The 1,646-nt window shown below is 59.1% G+C and overlaps 1 protein-coding gene across 1 annotated transcript in view; it reads left to right on the top strand.

Annotated features, from left to right (window-relative positions):
* Nucleotides 1-317, top strand: part of IBSP (integrin-binding sialoprotein) — a gene marked incomplete at its 5' end in the record, with an annotated part of 3,609 nt that extends 3,292 nt beyond the window's left edge. Inside the window, one exon of the mRNA XM_009705319.1 lies at nucleotides 12-317. Within this exon, the coding sequence (XP_009703621.1) occupies nucleotides 12-317 (306 nt within the window). The remainder of the gene's footprint in view (nucleotides 1-11) is intronic.
* Nucleotides 318-1,646: the final 1,329 nt, after the last annotated feature.

Here is a 1,646-nt window from a genome sequence, read left to right as displayed (position 1 = left end):
AAGAGGAGGAGGAGGAGGAGGAGGAGGAAACCGAAGCCACCACCATCGCCAGCACCACCAGCGAAGAGGGACTGTCCCAGGCGACCACCACGGGAGATTGGGGACCTACGGATGCCACCACAGCCGGGGAGCAGTGGGAATATGAGGTGACGGCTGGAGGCCACGGCCGGGGGGATGAGGGCATCACCGATGGCAGCTACAGGGAGCAGGACGAGTACGCCCGCGGGGACAGCTACCAGCCCTACGAGGATGAGTATGGCTACTACAAGGGGCACGGCTATGATGTGTACGGCCAGGATTACTACTACAGCCAGTGAGCAGGCGGTGGGGGTGGCTCCGGTGCTGCCCCACACCTGCTGCATCCCACTCAGGAGTGCGCATCCGAATGCTCACCGCAGCCGCCGCGTGCCAGAGGGGATGCCAGGCAGCTTGCGGTGCACGCCGGTTCCATCCCAAGCTTTTTTTTTTTTTTTTTTTGTATCCCGCAAAATGAAATGAAATAAAGCATCCGAACTGAGCTCGTTGGTGACGAGGGGTTTGCTGCCAAATTTGCTGGGCTCAACAGGGTGGCACGATGCTCGGTGGGCTACTGGTGCTTGTCCTACTCGGGGCTAAATCTCTGTATTCCAGCTCAGATGCACACAAAAGGAGGGAGGAGCAGAAAGGCTAACTAGGAAAGCCTCTGTAGAGTCTCCTCCGAAAAATGGAAGGGCATTTTTAGGGTCGCTGCTGTGGGATTACTGCCACATCTTGTGCAGAGTTGATGTGAATTTGCAATATCTGGGTGACGATGACTTTACCACATCTTTCACTCCTCTGTAGCGTGCTTCCCATGGCCTGCCCACGCACCAGGCAACACTAAATAAAGGTAATAGCATTAATTTCTCTTTCCGTGCATCACTAACTGCAGATGCACACCCCTGTAATGAGAGCTTTGCTTCTGCAGCCCTGCACCAGGCACGTGGGTCCCACCGAGGCCGGGTACCTCGGCCATGTGTTTTGGTCACCGGCACTGCAGCCCAAAATGGTTCCACGTCTCTCCCCGCCACGCAGCCTCATCCCCAGGGCAAGGTAGGGCTGTCACAGCAACAGCGGTGCGTCCTTCATCAGGGATGGGGATGCCCGGCTTGCGGTCCCCAGGATCCCTGCTCAGAGTCACCTCCCCATGGGAGTGCGGCTCCGGTCAACTGGGGATCAACACCTGGGGATGGGGGGGAAGGACCAAATCCCACTGGGTTCCAGGCTGGTGTCCCCATTTAGGAGAAGTGATGGCCCTCACCCATGGGTTACGGCAGGTGCTGTGCAGCCCTCACGCTCCTGGAAAGGAAACCTGTGCTCGGCTCCCAGCGTAGGTCCAACTGCAAAGCGAGTTCCTATTCTCGCAGTAGCAAGCTGCTGGCCGCTGTACAAAACCACCTCCGTGTGCCAAAGCCAGGGTGCAGCTGGTGGGGTGGCTGAGGGTGCTGCCTGCGGGCTGAGCACCCCCAGGGCCAAATCCTTCTGGCGGCACTGGGGAACCCTGCACGTGCTTGCAGCTGATGAGGGGGGGAAGGACACGAGAGCCCCATCATCCGCATCCCCAGGAGGTACCCAAAGACGTCAGGGAACCAGCACAGACAAAGGGCCCTGGCGCTGCCGGGGGCCAG

This window comes from Cariama cristata, unplaced genomic scaffold, assembly GCF_000690535.1.
Source record: "Cariama cristata isolate BGI_N322 unplaced genomic scaffold, ASM69053v1 scaffold25838, whole genome shotgun sequence".
Lineage (NCBI taxonomy): Eukaryota > Metazoa > Chordata > Aves > Cariamiformes > Cariamidae > Cariama > Cariama cristata.
Note: the sequence above shows the minus strand (reverse complement) of the source record. Positions and strands in the feature narration are given on the sequence as shown.